Raw genomic sequence first — 17,272 nt, 5'->3', positions numbered from 1 at the left:
TACTTAACATTATTTACACTGAAAGTGTTTAACTGCCCTACAGCACTGATAAATTTGGATAACTTTTGTATCACATTTCAGGCACTCTCAAAGCTATGCCTCAGGTACCTCATAATTTTAGAAACTGTTTTGTACTCCCTCCATTTAACCTGTGAGTTGATCAGATGATTATTTTCATATCTTTTTGAGTGTCTGTGATGAAAAATATTCTAAAACATTTACTTAAAATATGTCAAACAATCAGGACCAATTCTACTGTTCAGGAAGGAAAACTTGATGATCTGTTTGGGGTGGAGGAGGTATTTTCCAGGTACCTACTGTGCATCCTTTTAAATTTTATGTTTCATTGGGATTTTGAATAAAAATGCCATAGTACTTTCATAAAACTGTTGAATAATGTCCAAAATATGCCCTAAGGGGTGCAGAATGTCAGAAACTTTTAAGTAAATGCTACTGAGATGGCACAGCGCTATTTTGTTGTTTGCCTCAGGCAATGAAAACCCTAAAGCTGAATTCACATACTGCAGTATAACAAGCAGCATTCTACACATTTCTGGTTCTTTGCAGTATTAACAGAGACAAAATTATAAAACACTTGTTATCTTTGGAGGGAACACTTGTTGTTGCTTTTATAAATTTCTTTAGCTAATTCATTAGTAAATCTCCTGACTGGCCATATGAATCCTTTAAAGATGATTTTCAGTAAGAGGTGAATACATAACTTGGTAGTAAGATGAGAAAAACCCCAACAAGTCAGGACTAAAGATAAGTCAGAAGTACAACCAACAAATGTTTTGGGAAACATCTCTGCAGCAAGACAGGAAGAGCTGGCCAAAGAACCCTGAAGAAATGCCAGCTAAGAAGCCAGATGCTTGTAAAAAACATGTTCCAGAGTTTGGCATCTGGGACCATTAAATGCCAAGCTGATCCCCATCTGTGGGAAAAGCTGTTTCTTGCTTCTGGGGGAGAAAAAGCAAGAAAGAGTATAGAAGTAGTTTAAAGTAGTTTAAAGGAGTGTCAGTAAAAACAGAAGGCAGACTGAACTCAACGTTTAAATTATAATCATATCAAAATTTTCTTTTGAATTCCATGATAGTTTAAAAGCCATTCATTTAGAAATAAACGTATCTTAAAAATATACTGCATAAATATGCATGCTTTTACTCATAGATCTTTCAAATATTCACCCATCCCTAATTTCCAAATCACCAGCTTATAAAACTTAGCAAAAAACAATTCTTGCATAGTTCAGAGAAAACACAGAGGCTGATTTTAATTGTGCTTTCCTAAAGCACAGTTAAAACTGTGCAAATCCTCCCCAGATGTGGGAAAAAAAGAGCAAAACTCTATGCTTCTTCTCTGTAACAGTAATATGACTAAGGATTATGGTATGCCTAACACTGAATACATTCTAATGACATAAGACTAGTCCTTTTTCAAGAACTCAGCACAGGTAGATGACAGTTACACTAATGAAAAACTATTTTTTTATTCTGAAAAGAAGACATGGTTTCAAATGCTAAGAAGCAAAGAGGGGGGCTACAGGGCAAGATGTATTTGGGAATTGACTGTGAAAATAACAGGAAAGAGATAAAATAAGTCTGACTCTGGTTGACAGTATAGTTACCCAAATTGTCAGCTAACATAAATTATTATCTAAGTAAAGACGAAGAAAGGTGATTGGGGCATAGTTATTAATTGAAGAAGTGTTGCTAAGAAAGACTAGCACAGTCTGAAATGACTCAAAAGACTTTCTTCTAAATACAATTCAGAGTCTAAAGGGAGATGGGAAAACCAGGGCCTCTTACAGGACAGAATAAGCAACATAAGAGTTTAAATAAAGAGCATTTAAACAGACAACATTTTTGCACATTATCAGTAATTTCTCACAAGTGCTTAAGGAACTTAAGCCTCAGATTTAAAGGTGACATTGGCATTTACCAACTTTTGTCATTTGTCTTTGCAGAAGTTATTGGGAAAGAAGTGTTTTAGAGTCAAATCTGAAAAGAAAAAGCTAGCTCCTAGAATTAGAGTCATATAAAAAGATTACAAAACCAGCTACATTTTTTTACTGAGTACCCATGTGTAAACAGTCATAATGTTAGACAAAAATCAGATCTGTATCATATGTAGCCAAAGAAAAGGACCACTGCACCCAAAAAACAGATGCTTAGAAGCAGGCTAAAGGAACTGTACGTAATACTTGTCCCAGACATAAGCACGCTAAAATAGCATAACTAGAAAAAATAAGTATTTCATACTACTGTAACACAACTTACAGAATTTTGTAACACAACTAGGCTTAAATATGTAAATATTATCTGTAATTGTGAAAAGGCAAATGGAGATCTGTGATATAGCTGCACAAGGTGTAAGAAAATTGCCAGAATTAAAATCTAAAGGATAAGCATACCCAGGCAGGAAAGACACCTGTCTCTGCAAAAGTAAGTAGGTGAAACAAAGAAGGGGTCCCCTTTTTTTATTCAAAAAGTAAGATCTCAAAGGCATATAAGATTACGGTTTTCTTTCAGAGAGGAGGCATGAAGCATAAAACATTGATGACCAATGAGGAAAGTTAGGGAAAGAAGAGAGGCCACTGTGGTTCCTGCTTCTGTCACTCACTACCTTGACCTCAGCAGCTAAGAGCCATCAACAGTCACAGCTAGCAGTGCTAACTAAACAGCATCAGTTCCACAGCATTGCAAGATTATATAAACATGATAAATATACATATATAAATAGAAACAATGTTATTTTTAAAGTTAATAAGGGTAAGGGCTAATGGTGTTATACATGCAATGATAATGATTAACAGCAATTAAGATTTAACCTTTGGCAATGTGTAGTGTTAATGAGTATCAGCAATCCAGTAGAGTAATTCTGAAGTTTGGAAGTTGAATAATTTGGCAGTCTTTTTAAATATTCCCATCAGAGAGATCACCCATTTCCTAACTGATACATTCATCTACATATTAATTTACAACAAACTTATATTTAACTAAGTTACAATGAAAAGAATGTATATAGTAAAGTTAGCCAGTCGAGATTTTGGATAGAGCTCTGGTGCTAAGGACCAGCACTATTAGACTGACTGACACGGTCAGCATGAGTCCCAGTCAGTGAATCAAGATACTGTAAGGATAACTATTCTCTAATTTTTTTTACTTTTTTTTTTTTTTAAAAAAAAAAGGAAAATGCTAGAAAAGAACCATTAAAGAGGAAAAAGGATAAACTACAGGTATAAAAATAGAACTGGACTTCAGTTTCCACAGAGATTGTAAAATAGTATCTTATTCAGCCACTGACAAAGGATAACTTTTCTTAAGTAAACACTAAACCTGTTATAAAGACTACAAGATCAATAGATGGCATAACGAAATATACTCCAGAAAGTACAATTTTCTGATTAGTATAGAGAAGTCCACTGATATATTATAAAAAGAAAAGCAGCAACAACACATCATTTCAACAAATACTGACAAAATGGCAAGTGGCATGAATCTGTGGGATTTAATGTGAATACACAGGAAGAACTGAGTACTTTGGAAAGACACTTGGTTAATTCTCCAAGTTTTAATGTCATAACGATTACAGCCAAGTCCAAAACTATTCCATACCATTAGAAGCACTGGTTCATCCATAAAACTATGTTGCCTACTATTTTGCAAGAAGATTTGAAGAGAGTTTTCACTTAAAGTTTCTCTATGAGCTGGTAAAAACAAAGGAGACACAAGGGCTTTAATTAGGGCTTGATGTTATTAGGGCAAAAGTACTCAAAAGTATCAGGAGAGATGATACAATAGGATAGAGAAGAACTAGGGAATTTAGCATAATAGATGCATCTGTCTGTAAATGTTCAGAGACATAATTTGAGAGATTATGCTGTCATGAGAATTAGAGTGAGGTTCAAAGGATACTGGAAATATATGCATAAAACTATTCGAAATTACTGACTTTGCTGTGCCAAGTGCTAAACTGAAAAATGAGAAAGGAGAAAAACAAATTCCTTAGTTTATCAGCCTGAACAAAAGTAAACAGGAATGAAACAGGAATGACATAGCAAATTATTCATATTTAACAATTCAAGATTAACTTTTGATTCAGTATCTTATTCTAAATTTCTTATTCTCATTCCTTAAAATAAAAGCGTACAACTGAGAAAGCTTTGATTTTTTTCCCCGCTGTCAATGTGTGATTTATTTTTGTATGATGGAATACATGCAAGAAAGCATTCAGTTCTGGCATACTTGTTGATCCTTCAATTTTGGCAGCAAGTTTGCAGATCAAGGTTAAAAAATAAATAGCATCATATAAATAAATGAATATAAAAGAGAATTTTTTAGTTAGTAGTTATGGGGTCTTGGAACTAGATGATGTTAAGGTCCTTTCCAACTCTAACTATTCTATGATTTTATGGTTTCTACTATTATTCTCATTATTACAGATCTGAAACTTGCTACAAAAATATTTCCTTTGTATTATATTTTTTTCCTTCTTTTTCTATACAAAAATCTATTTTTTATGCTGTTGCACACTAAATTACTTAATTTTTCAAAAATTTTTCAGGTGGATTTGGAAATACTTAAAAGCAAGTAAACTAATGACTGTTATCAAAGGCATGAAAGAAAGCTATGTTATCTATCCTTTACATCAGTTTAAATTAGAAGTAACATCAGGTACTAGTGATGGTGTGGCCAACTTCACAGAATTTCAGAAAATTCTGAGTATCATGTCCAGCAACTAAACTTACACCAGGAAAATAAACAGTGACAGAACTCGGCCAGGAAGGCAGCTGCATTGTCTATCACTGTTACAATTCCAAAGCAGTTTCTGATCTAACTTTGGTCAGAGCAGCTAGGGCTTGTCCAACACAATACCTAGGCACATCTCAAGAATGCCAATGATCTTTTTCTATCAAGCAGTTAGAATCCTGTTATCCTGTTTTAAAGACTTAATTTTAAAGATATGGCTGGATATCCCCAGGATCTGGTACTAGGCACTGCCACTACTTAGTTACTATGAGATGAACACTTGGTTTTGTCATTATTGTTTTAAAGAGAAAAATGTTAAAAAATGCAATAGAAATCACACTTTTTTTTACATTAAGTAATTGTGAAAAAAATTAGAATGCCTTTTAATATCTGAGAGTATAAACTAGGACAACTCTAATGATTGAAATTAAATTGCTTTAGATGTTACAAAAAAATCATGTTTCTAGACTCATTTTCCTTGTTGTTGCCAAGTCTTAGACTTGTGGTGCTTGCAGTTCAAATTGATTCTCTTGTAAACATTTTCTGTAACAGTTCAGTATTTGCCAAAGCCAGAAAAAGTACTTTATGAGCACCTTTTTTCTCATCAAACAATAAGAAGTCCTTGGATTTGCTCGCACGTAGTTGGCCTAGTGTCCTGTGTTCAGCAGTAGCAGTCATTTTGCTCCTTCTTAGTAGCTGGTGCAGCACTGTGTTTTTGACTTTTGGCCTGGGAACAGCGCTGATAAAACAGATGTTTTCAGTTGCTGGTCAGAATGTTTAGTCTAACCAAGGACTTTCTGAGCCTCATGCTCTGCCAGGGAGGAGGGGCACAAGAAGCCAGTAGGAAGCAGAGACAGGACACCTGACCCAAACTAGCCAAAGAGGTATTCCATACCACAGCACGTTATGCCCAGAATATAACAGAGTTACCCGGAATGGTTAGTTCACTGCTGGGTGGGGTGAGGTATTGGTTGATGGGTTGTGAGGTGTTGTGTTCTCTTCCCTTGTTATTTCCTGTATCATTATTATTATTGGTGGTAGCAGTATTGATTTGTGTTATACTTTACTTAATAAACTGTTCTTATCTCAACCTGTGGGAGTTACATTCCTCTGATTCTCCTCCCCGTCCCTCCAGGAGTGGGGGGAGGAAGGGGAGGAGTGAGTGAACGAGTTGTGTGGCTGGGTTTAAATCACGACAGCTAGGTATGAATAAAGACAGCAGTAGTTATGTTACCTTCTGCAATATATATAACACTCCAGAGACTGAAAATAATAGGTATAATATAATGGCAGGTAATGACACATAGTTGTAAAATATTCTTGCACATCAAACTGTCCTTGAGGATGGTGAAACTGTACATTTGCCTATATAATCTACTTTATCATGTAAGAATTCAACTAGCTTATCACACATAAACAGTACACAACTATAAAATTAATTTTTGTTAGTAGAATATAAAAAACCCTACAAACCTTACAAAAAATAATTACAATTACAAAAAGCATGTCCCAACCCACTTAACCCTCCCCCCCCACAAAGAAAAATCAACTTAAAATGTTTTAACAGATTTTCTCAGCCTCAATAGTCTTCTTCTTTTATTGGATTGAAATTATTTCTGAAAATATTTTGCCAAAATAGGACAGATACCTATGCAGTCCTAGGATGACTCAAAGTATTTCAGTTAAATCCTGAACATAGAATAATGCAAAAATGGTTTATATGCATTGTTTAATTTAGCGGAATTTATGTTTGGCTATGTGAGGAATTGTGTCTGTTTGCAGCTGTGGTAGGTTTTCTTTCTGACTATTGTCTATATTATCAGGAATATAATCATGACACAACAACTAGACTCTGTACTGTGTACAGTTATTACACTGTGTTCTTTGTGCAGCTATATCAGTGTCTATTAAGGGTTTACGTTCTGATACAGGACTTTAACTAGTCCTGACATCTAAATATAGGTAAACCGTGGATACAAATAACAGAAGCTGATTGCTAGATGGTTTATGGAGTCCTCAGCTTCATAAGAGTAAAAAAGAATCACTTTGAAACCATAAATGCATGCATGAAATAAAAACTGGGGTTTAAGTTATGAATACTGTAGTGTCAAATCCTCATGCTTTCTCCCAGCATGCCTGTAAATTTTAAATTTCTATTTTCCTATCTTTTAAACCACAAGGTGGCAGCAATGATACAATCTCGTTTCCTAAGATTGTACAACCCTCCACTCACATTACTTTTAAAGTATCTCCTGTGCTTACAGGACATACATGATAGAAAAAGATTCTATATATTCTTTGACAAATTACAGCTCCAGGTTAGATTACTTGCTAAGTGTTTTGAATGGATGCATTTTTTTTAATTTTCCGTCTACAATTAATTATGTCTGATGACTACAAATGAACATAAAGTAAAGCAGTTTATCTATGACATAAGTTGTTTGCTCATTTGTGTAATAACATTCCATTCCAAAGCTGAGCAGTAAAAGTATAACTGGATGCATAAGTCTGTCATTCCTTGAACATAATCATATAGGGAGAAGATGCAACACTTACCGATAGCTGTTGAAAAGATCTATGCAGGTGCCATTGTTTTTACAAGGCTCTGAATTACATTCATTTGATTCGTTTTCACAGAATGTTCCTTCCCATCCAGGCATACAAACACATTGGTATCTCTGTAATGTATTAAGTAAAACAAACAATCTGTTATTTTTTTTTGTAATTTTAATATAATTACAACAGGTATTAGTATTGATTGTGGTGCATTTTTGTCTCCTGAGAGGCACTTCACCATTCCAAAACTTGAAAATTTCATAAATATATCAGTAGTTTGACCTACTACTATGATAACATAGGCATGTAACACTACTTTTTAGCTACCTTTTTTAATAACCAACTTGTGTACCTGCAAATCCTTTACTATCTCTGCCTTCCCTCTCCAAGCTTTATCTAATAAAAGGTACCACCTCTTATATAAAAATATTTTGCTTAGATATGACACAGACATGCCTAAACTACAGATATTTCTAATCATCTGAGTTGTAAGGTTCAGAATGCAGTCCAAATAGAACCCAATATAAAATAATTTACTATGGAAATTCTTAGGATTATATAGCTATCCAACTTGTTTAACACCCATAATACGAAATTGTGCATCAGTATCCTAATTAAGCAGTACTAAACAACTCATGGCATAAAAAATACTGTCTCCTATACAGTGTATTAGGTATTATACAGGGTATCAATTCAGATAGCATAAATGCAAATCTTGTAGTTCTATGGTGATAGTATTACATACATTAATGATCTGGTGTTGAGTGCTAAATTTCTGACTGATTAAACTGCATAAAACTGCAAAGGGGTGTTCCACATAGTCTCAAAAAAACATAAAGTATATTTTCCCTGCCTATGTTCCACCAAAAAAAAAAAAAAAAAAAGAGAGAAAAAAGAAAGAAAAAGAAAAAAAGAGAAAGGTCAACATCTGCTGAATTGATTATTAACTAGAGAGGCCCAGAAATGCAAACACTTCCATTTTGTGACATGCTTGCTTCTAACAAGGTTTTTTTCTGTTAAAAGTTAGGAAACACTTTAAATGGTAAGCATGACTGACGTGAATTATTTCATTACTGGCTAAACATTGCAACAGCCTTCAGGATAGATTTTAAACCCTATTAAAATCCGTGTAAACTGGAAGGCATTAATAGACAGCAAAAAAGTTACTAGTGTTTTTAAAAGCTGAGTACGTAAATGAACTGCCATAGCATGGCGATCAAATGTGAAATGCACCAGCATTGTGGCATCTACAGGTGTTCGCAGTCTGCAAATCATATTGTTGCATTTCAGCTGTTTTATTACTGAATATGCACTTTGGAAACAGAGATCATTGTATTCCAAGGAGATATGGGCTATGAACTTCTACATTAACAGCAAAAATATTTTATTTCCTAATACAGTTTAAAAATATAAGTTAAGGATCAGAACTCTAAAGGAAATGCATATTGGGCAATTGTCCCAGAACTTCCTGTCATGATCCTCTAACACTTTCCTGTATCTTATTGGAACAAAGATAACAAAATAAAAAAGAAAAAGAAGTTAATAATTTAAGGCCAAGGTCAGCTTGCTTGTCCTGAGGTGTCAGATATTGTGAAAGAGCTCCACTGACTCCAGTACTTGAAGTAAAATTATTTACATGTATATTCTGCTACAGCTGGTCAAATCAAATTTTTCATCAACCCATTTGTACATCACATATTTGTGATTCGTACTTTCCCAATTGCACTTGATTTGTTTTGTGCTCATGTTGACTAACACAGTTGCTGTGTTTCTTGGGACACACCCATTATTTCTGTGACATGGATTTTCTGAAACCACTGAGATAAACTCTGAATGTCAGAAAATAAAATTGAAGGGTATATGTCTGAGTTAAGTAGACCATTTTGACAAATATGAAATGTCAGTGAATTGTTTACAGAGCAAAATAACAGAAAAATAACTGTGTAAAAGTAGGTTGGGCCCTCAAGATAGGATTGGTATATACTGATGAGTTAACTACATATTCTAGTCAAAAAAAAGAAAGTAACATTTTATCCTTTGTGGTTTACATAGGCAAGGCAATTCCATGCAACTAACTATGTGTTGTGACCTGTAGACTCCATCTGTTAAAGAAAGAAAACAGAAAAGCTTAATTGATAGTTTACTGTTACTGCTCTGTACTCCTGAACTCAGGTTCAAGAACTGCAAAATATTCTTCATGAAGAGAGAAGAAAATTGGCAGCGTAAGTCCAAGAACTGGGAAATATCTGAAGTGACAGTAAACCAAAGATTAATAAAGGAGACAGATTTTGTTAAAAATTTGTTTAAATATAATACTGAGAGACAAACATGGAAAGAGAAAATCATTTTCTGGGAAATGTGCCAAGGACAGAAAAAAGAAAACACATTTGAGACAAATCACATTACTAGGCCACATGTAAACGTTTTCTATTACATCACAGACACACCCAAACTACGTATTAAATATCTCAATTTTTAAAAAAAATTTTTCTGAGATTTCCTGAATTCTCTGCATTTTTATCAGTGCCATGAAAACAAGTGTTAAAATGGGGAAAAAAAAAATGGTACAAAGGCCAAAATGGGGACGACTAATTCATACCCACAAGTAACTCTTAGACACCTCTTAAAAACTGTTCTAATGGCAGGTTAGGTTTCCACATAAACCAGGAATGTGCAGTAATGACTTACTTCCAAAAAACTCACATAGAAATGGATTATAAAATTAGATGTGAAAGGAGGCTGTCAACAGTTTTGTTTAGAAAGCAGCAGTATTTTTTCTGGTCTCACTAAAACCATCTATCAACCAACTGCTGAAATTTTATACTTTGCAGGTTTCTCATGACATGAGCAAGCACAAATATTACTCACATATATGTATATCATGCATAAAAAAAAAGATGTCTTATTTCACCTCTAAGTAGATTTACAGCAACTGAAGGTGCCATGTTACAATAAATGACATATAAGTATAGGTAGATAAAAAAGGTGTTGACAGCTGTAAGACTTTGCAGAGAAGGACTTTGGGGTCCTGGTGGACACCAAGCTGGACATGAGGCAAAACCGCACCCTTGCAGCAAAAAAGGGTACGATCTTAGGCTGCATTAGGAGGGCTGCCAACAGGTTGAGTAAGGTGATTCTGCTGCTCTACTCAGCTTTGGAGAGGCCACACCTGTAGTCCTGTGTCAATTCTAGGCTACCCGGTACAACGCAGAGATGGAGATACTGGAAAGAGTCCAGTGAAGGGCCAACAACATCTCTCAGATGAGGAAAGGCTGAGAGACTGTCGTCTGTGGGACAGTCAATCAAGGCACAGTACACTCCAAACAACATAAAATGACGGGAAGCCAGGTAGCGGCAAGTACGCAGTGAATAAAGCTAGGGACTGGAGGACTAGGATTTGACACCTAGTGTTGTGGTTTAAGCCCAGCCCTGCTTATATTTCCACAGGTCTATCCTTATGTCTCAAGTTTCGTCATTTTGTAGACATGTTGTTCAACATTCTTAGCCAGAGATCTGATCTTTCACTGTTGTGGTTTAAGCCCAGCTGGCAACCCAGAACCATACAGCCGCTCGCTTACTTCCCTCCTCTTTCCTCCCCCCACTCCCAGAGAGATGGGAAGGAGAATCAAAAGAATCTAATTCCCACAGGTTGAGATAAGAACAGTCCAGTAACTAAGGTATAACACAAAACCACCACTGCTACCACCAATAATAATAATGATGGGGGAAATAACAAGGGAAAAAAATCCAACAGCTCACCACCCACTGATCCGATACCCAGCCCAACCCAAGCAGTGATCTAGCCATTCTGTGTAACTGCCCCCAGTTTATATACTGGGCATGACGTGCTGTGGTATGAAATACCTTTTTGTCTAGTTTGGGTCAGGTGTCTTGTCTCTGCTTCCGCCCAGCTTCCCCTCCTCCCTCCTTCCCATCCTGAGCATGAGATTCAGAAAGTCCTTGGTCAGAGTAAACATTACTTAGCAACAACTAAAAACATCGGTGTTATCAGCATTGTTCTCAGGCTGAAAGTCAAAAACACAGCACTGCACCAGCTACTAAGAAGGAGAAAAATGACTGCTACTGCTGAACCCAGGACACCTAGTCATGTACTTCTTTCTATTTATTTATGGTAATTATATATGACTATTAATTGTAGACAGATTAAAATAAATGGTAGCTTTGAGTTTCTCCAAATCATCTTTTGCTTGTCTTCTAAAGAACATAATAAATAACATCATAGTCGTTCCTTGTACATACCCTTCCCTTTTACAATATACAGCACAGTATATATAAGAAGAGTAGCCTTCACCAGCTATACATGGGGTTAAAAATGGATTTTTTTTAAATCTCCTGCATACATACCAAGAACTATAAATGCACACTAGCTTGTTTTTATTCAATTAACTCTGTGTGTGTGGTAAGAAAGTGTTATTTAAGAGAATTTGCATATTTTCCCTTCTCTAACACTGTAAATGAAGAATTAATCATTTCCTTAAGCCCTAGTCAATGTTACTTTACTGGAAAATGGCAACTGAACATCTGGCAAGCAGAAACTACAACTTTTTTGTTCATCACACAACAATAAGGGTCTGAATTATGAACCCAGTAAATCTTTAAGCCTGTACTTCGCAGGTGTGGATTGAGTAGAATTTATACCATACAGATATATACTCCAGGTACTTTTCCACATCCTGAGCAGAACTTGAATGGAAGTAATTTAATTTCTGAAGATACTATGAAATTAGGTCATTTGGAGGTGGCATTACAGTTTTTCATCTAGAGGAAAGACAACAAGATATCCTCCTTGGAAGCAGAAACACAAAAATGGAAATTTAGAAATCTCCCTTTATTCTGTGTGTTATAAGTTCTTCTGCAAGACTGTTTTTCTTGTGGTGCAACTCTTTTTCCATTAAGGCCAAACAGCATAAGTGGATCATAACACCACTTATCACTGGCACATAATGGGAGATGTACTCCAGCAAAAAAACCCAGGTTTGACTTTGAGATTTTTTTTCCCCTGGAAAATTATGGCATCTCTGCCTCTACAGAAAACTTTACATCACAAACTTCATTTTGCTAGTGCTAACAGCAGTTCATTTAACCTTGTGAAATAAATGTGAACATAAAAATGTAAGCATCTGTGAAATCATATTTGTAATTGCTCTAAACCATATTGAGTTCCTAACATTATTTATGCAGCCTTTTATGTTAATTTAAGGGTCTTTTCCGAGTTGCTACTTTAAAACTTCACTTTTAAGTTACTGATTTAACCATTTACAGAACATACATATTCACTAACACTAGATTATTCCCATTTTTCATAATGAAAATATTTTTGTTATGCAAGTCTGCATTTATATCCTAAATAAGCAAGCTTATTAAAACCAGAACAAAACAACCCAACCAAAAAAGAGGATACCTGTTAATTTTTAGCTAGTTTAACCCTTACTTTAATTTTACTAAAGAAAGACAAAATAAAACAAGACCTATGCAGTGAAGTCCCAGCAGCTACACAACCTTTCAGTCTTCTTGTAATGAATTATTTACCTGATCTTTACAAGATGTAGGAACAGTAAATGTATCAACACTATTGTTTGACAAGTGAAAGAAAATTGGCTTCTGAGGCATGAACAAAATCTGTGATGGGCCCAGTTTTTCGTAGTCTGAAAGGCATACATGGCTTGCTCTAATATTTGTTAATAAATCTGCAAGAGATAGTCACACTGCCTAGCCCTAACTCATGGCAAATAAACACTGCCATGATTTTGCCAACATGACTATGAATAATGAATTTTCATTGGAGGAACAATTGTGACATGAAAGACTATGGTGAAAAGAAAAAAAAAGAAACATAAATTCTGATATGCATAAAAATTACAATCATAGAATAGTTATGGTTGGAAAGGACCTTAAGATCATCTAGTTCCAACCCCCCTGCCATGGGCAAGGACACCTCACACTAAACCATGCCACCCAAGGCCTCATCCAACCTGGCCTTGAACACCACCAAGGATGGAGCACTCACAGCCTCCCTGGGCAACCCATTCCAGTGCCTCACCACCCTCTCAGTAAAGAATTTCTTCCTTATATCCAATCTAAACTTCCTCTGTTTAAGTTTAACCCCTTATCGCTTGTCCTATCACTACCGTTCCTAATGAAAAGCTCCTCCCCAGCATCCTTATAGGCCCCTTCAGATACTGGAAGGCTGCGATGAGGTCTCCACGCAGCCTTCTCTTCTCCAGGCTGAACAGCCCCAACTTTCTCAGCCTGTCTTCATATGGGAGGTGCTCCAGTCTGATTTCTAAACAGTGCTACAATTGAATGGTTTTGATAAAACCATTATTTAAAAGTCACCAAAATCAGTTACTAAGCTTATTATTAGAATCATTAGCTGCCATATTCTTCAGCTTTAGTTTATTAATTTTTTTTCTAATTTACTCTTGCTATGTAAGTTACAAAGCCTATGTGATTTTTGCACTAAGCACTAAAAAAAGCAAATTACTAGGAAATAACTTCATATTAAGCATTAGCTATTTACAGAAATTGAGATAGCACTATGGATTTTCAAAGGCTTCACCACTCTCTATTTTTATTTATATATCCTTCCCTAAATAGTTTGACATGTTAGAAATGCTGACCAGTACATTTATTCGTCCTTCCAAACCTACTTTTATTCTTTTGTACTCAAAGTTATTATAAATTATGTATTGTCTGATATCAAGGATAAAACAGTTTCTTTTATTTAAATTTTAAGCAAGGCTTAAAGGAGAAACAAAGAACATTTTTAATTTCCTTATCTCTCCAACGTTTTAAATAATGAATTAGTTAAATTAGCAAGAGGAAGCATACTTAAAATACCTGATATGGGCAAAGTTTGATGAGCTGTAATGAGTTTCACCTTACACTGCAATATTTCTATATCTGTGTACATTCGATGCATTTACTAAATACATGCAAAAGTACGATTTAGATCTTATTTCAGTAGCACGCCACTAGTAAAAACAAGCTTAGATTTTCATTCAGTGCAGGAATCAGCTTTAAATATGGCTGGTATCTAGACATGATGCATATTTACCGCTCTAACTGCACAGTACTGTAATTTGTGGCCTCAAGGAAAATTATCCTTAGGAATAGTAGTTATTTGTACTGCATGTTTTTATACACAATCATTTCTTAAAATGGTAGCTTTGCTAATAAATTCATAATCATTTCTGCGTTTGATATTGATAATTTTAAAGTGACCTATCTATAAATATACAACGCTTTGCTAAAATTTTAGTGCTCCTGAATTAAATCAAGACTAATGCTAGCAACAGACTTGTCCTCTAATTATTTTAGATTTCATGTTCTCATTGCACATAAATGCTGGACAGTGCCTTTAGAATTTAATCAATTATTTCCACCACTACTCAAAAATAATAATTCTCATAGTCCAACGGCAATCATGTTTGGGTTTATTTTCTTTGTGGTGATTCATCTGTAACATGCTGAAGCATACAGTCATACAACATGGGTTTTACTCATATTGATGCAGGTTTTCCATTTGAGCACAGCCAATATTAAATATTATGTATTAGGTTTGCAGAAAGAAGAAAAATACTCAGTAACAAAACCATGCCTCTGTGATCTTACATTTTTCTGTTTGTTTTAAAATGTTATTCTAAGGGAGACACTACAACGAATATGAACATTAAAAGACCATTAAAAGCATTTAAGAATAATCATTAAAATAAACAACTGCGGCAGTCAAAGTGTTTAAAAATTGTTGCTGCAAATTAGGAAAATTGAAGTATTTCTGGAGAAAAGCTAAGGTTTGATTTGAATCTTTTTGCTGTTTTTAGAAATGTAATTTTAAGTATGGGCCTAATCTAACCAGACTAGAAGTAATTTCATGACAACAAACCAAAGTCAGTTTGAGATCTCTTATATAATTCATAATTGGTGATTAATTTTCATCTCTATTTCTTGACCTCTGCCACTTATTCTATTTATACCTTTCTTTCCTTCCTTTCCTAGATAATTTACTGCAAAATGTGTCAATCAATTCACCTTTAACGTGACAGGTACTGAGTAGCACAGGAAAACTAATGAAAAACAACAGCCTTAAGATGCTTATGCAAAGGAAACCAAATAACTTGTCCAGCTAGTGACAGACATTTGAATATCAGCCTATCGGTGTACCTAGTTTTACGCTATAAACACATTCCTGTTGAGCAGAAATACTGAAAGGAACTTGACTCACCTAAAACCTTGTCTGGGGCTTTCACTTTGCCCCTAGACCTCAACTAACAGCACAGCAACGGGAGTTAACAGCGATATTCCAAAGGAATAGTCTTGGATACTGAGAGACAGAAATAACACTTTGCTTCTGAATCTCAAGCCTGATGTTGTTGTTAATAGTAGCTTTTTTAACTAAGTATGAAAAAGCAGTAGAACAGCTACTGTTTTCTGTAAAACAAAGCTGTCTGGTACCTTAATATAATAGCTGATTCAAATTTAGATCTTAAACATACAACCATTACTCCATCAGTACAGTTCAAATACCACGAAGTGTCACTTTTGCCAACCTCAGGCTCAAAAGTGAGGGAAAGTTAAAGAAACAGACTGTTCTGAAAATACTTCAACCTAAATATCCTTAAAAGCACCCAGACTTTCATAGAAATATTTGATGTCAATTTTCCTCTTTTGAACTTTCACTCATCCCTACTTTAAATTTATAGAGCATTTCAGTATAATAAATCACATTACAAATTAATGTGCTACTTCTATCACATCTAATACAAAAAGGTGAGTTTTGAAAGTGCCAAACTTGTGCCCTGTGGTAAATACCGTTGACATAAAACCAATCAGCTACACAACTAACAGACAAGGATCAGGGAAGAAAAGATGATTCTGTAGTAAACAAATTTTATGCAATCTAGTCCATATATTAATATGCATACTTGAAAACATTTTAATTCAATCTAATCCAAAATTACTATAGACTAGAATAACAGGGTTTCAAAATCCATCTAGTGGTGGACATAGACAGGCTGACACAGCCTCTGAACTGGACAAAGGAAACTGGTTTCATATAGCAACTAGGAGCCTATGCAGAACAAATTATGATCATGGGAGAAGGCAGGAGCGGGGAGACCATGATCTGATCTAACAACATAAAGAAGCAAAACTTTAGAAAAAAAAAAAAGAGAAACCCAGATTTTTTGTGACAAAATGAGATCAACCACAGTTAACCATAACCTTCTTCATTAACATTAGATTTTTTATGATATTAAGTTTATGCCATTGTCTCCAAAACCAAAATGCATGGCATTTTAGTTGTTGACTGACTGACACCCCTTTAGGGCGACTGTACATTGCACAGTGGCTCAGCACTAGGTAACCTGCAGAGACCCTTCCAGAGAGACAAGCAGGGAGCACCCACGCAGTAACAGCCAGTCACCACTGGGTATTTCCCCTTCTGTTCCTATGGCTGACAGAAGCTGTGGTCACAGAGGGATAAAGCTGGCAGAGTTGCTGTGGGAGGCAGTTTGGAGTGCTTTGGGGCTCTAATGGAGATGGGGAAGTGATCTGCCCCCATCGCTGGGAGTGTTGCCCTGACTCACCCTTCCTCCTCCTGCACCGTATTGCCTTTCTCTATCCATAGGGCAGGGACGTTGTGTAACGAACTTTTACCCTGACCCACCCAGCTACTCTCCTAGGCTGTCCCATTTTCCCTGCCATGAACAGGGAGGCCTGTCACTTGTTAATGTTAAATACATACCTGGAACTAAAAGTGCTTTCATATCCAAACCCAGTTAGTTCTCACTGTCATTTTGGTCTTAAACAGCATTGTTTGGCTCAAAATCTGTAAGTGATGAATGCAGATGTCAGCAGCAACTCAGGCTGATGTCTAGCAGCCCTCAGCTGATGTGCAGTAGTTATCTACAGGGTGTTTTCAAATAAATTGGATGGTGCTATTG

At 35.5% G+C, this 17,272-nt stretch overlaps 1 protein-coding gene across 1 annotated transcript in view; it reads right to left on the bottom strand.

The window, feature by feature from the left end:
• EYS (eyes shut homolog) overlaps positions 1-17,272 on the bottom strand; it is a gene marked incomplete at its 5' end in the record, with an annotated part of 835,842 nt that overhangs the window by 529,050 nt on the left and 289,520 nt on the right. Inside the window, one exon of the mRNA XM_080615919.1 lies at positions 7,308-7,429. Within this exon, the coding sequence (XP_080472045.1) occupies positions 7,308-7,429 (122 nt within the window). The remainder of the gene's footprint in view (positions 1-7,307; positions 7,430-17,272) is intronic.

Source organism: Psittacula echo (genome assembly GCF_963264785.1).
Source record: "Psittacula echo genome assembly, chromosome: 4".
NCBI lineage: Eukaryota > Metazoa > Chordata > Aves > Psittaciformes > Psittacidae > Psittacula > Psittacula echo.
The sequence above is the reverse complement of the archived record's forward strand: the minus strand, read 5'-3'. Positions and strand labels throughout refer to the sequence as shown.